The sequence below is a fragment of the Wasmannia auropunctata genome, unplaced genomic scaffold, assembly GCF_000956235.1.
Source record: "Wasmannia auropunctata unplaced genomic scaffold, wasmannia.A_1.0 LD336106.1, whole genome shotgun sequence".
NCBI lineage: Eukaryota > Metazoa > Arthropoda > Insecta > Hymenoptera > Formicidae > Wasmannia > Wasmannia auropunctata.
In genome coordinates this window covers 2,480,503-2,481,700 of record NW_012026784.1, presented here as the reverse complement: position 1 = coordinate 2,481,700, position 1,198 = coordinate 2,480,503, and the positions used below count along the sequence as shown (strand labels likewise).

Below are 1,198 nucleotides of genomic sequence, written 5' to 3'. Positions count from 1 at the left end.
AAATCAAGATGATTTCTAATACCTTGAAAACACATGCTAAAACAGCCAGACCGTCACTATGATTAAGAGCTTTCTCCATCGACTTGTAATCTTTCTTGCGAAAGACGGCATGCATTTCCATCGAAAACCTGTGGTTGTTGATTAAATGTTCGGATCCACCGTAATCTTTCTTAATCTTCTTACCCCAATGAAAATGGAACTGTTCTAATTCGTAGACACTGTTTCTCAAGGGTCCTCCGGATAACATGACCGCATTGGAATCGTTGGTTTTTAGCATAACTGCATGGAAGAAAAAAGAAGTACGTGACAAAGCAATTATTAAAAATATCAGTGTGTTGTACACGCAACTGTAATTATTATATAAATATCTTTTTTATATAACGACATCACGTTTTAAAAGTAACTTCCGTATGAGCTCGATTATGTATAAATATGATTAAGACCATCACGGCGGGATTTAACCGCTAATAATGACATGTACGAATCGTTCGTCAGCTTTTTGCCTGAGCGTTTCAGTCATCTCTATTCAACGTTCATGATTTACCAGTATGTTTATTACACCCCAGGAATAATTTATATAATTACAAGGTACATGAGTTCCTTTTCCTTGTTCTCTCGTTTTCTCGTCCCGATTATGTTGCAATAACATAATTTTTTCTCTTAACTTTAATTTTCGTGAACGCGATCGCGGGGGGTTCCCAGTGGTATCGCTTAATCCGAGAAAACCTCGAGCTAAGTGAGCAATCAATACGATGGATTTCTTTCTTCGACATACCGAATGCAGAATCGAACCTTGAAATTCTCACCTGAGTGACCGTTGTTTGTCACGTATGCCTGGTACGGAATGTCAGTGCCGCTCAATCTCAGTCGCGGTAGCCTGACGTTCTTGGCATTGCGCTCTTTTATGTTAATGGGTGACTGGTGTTTTCCCATCAGACACGTAGGAAAATTCTTGCCCCAATGCTTCGGGCCTGCGAAAAAAACAGGAGTATTTTTATTTCGAAACATATATCACTAAATTTGGGAAAATATATTTATCTGTCAGACTTACCATTTTCTTTTTCGTAACCCCAATGTTCCTCGGAAAGAATCTCTAGTACAGAGAAAAAAAATATTCTTGACGTATTTAATCGCTTATTGCAATCTTATAAGTAGCATCAAATTAAACCTAAATTAAGATTAAATCAATAATTCCTAT

At 37.3% G+C, this 1,198-nt stretch overlaps 1 protein-coding gene across 1 annotated transcript in view; it reads right to left on the bottom strand.

The window, feature by feature from the left end:
* LOC105452344 (carbonic anhydrase 2-like) overlaps nt 1-1,198 on the bottom strand; it is a 16,302-nt gene that overhangs the window by 11,786 nt on the left and 3,318 nt on the right. The window contains exons 2-4 of the mRNA XM_011693357.1: nt 1,052-1,093; nt 807-971; nt 23-279 (exon numbers count right to left, since the gene is read on the bottom strand). Of these exons, the coding sequence (XP_011691659.1) occupies nt 23-279; nt 807-971; nt 1,052-1,093 (464 nt within the window). The remainder of the gene's footprint in view (nt 1-22; nt 280-806; nt 972-1,051; nt 1,094-1,198) is intronic.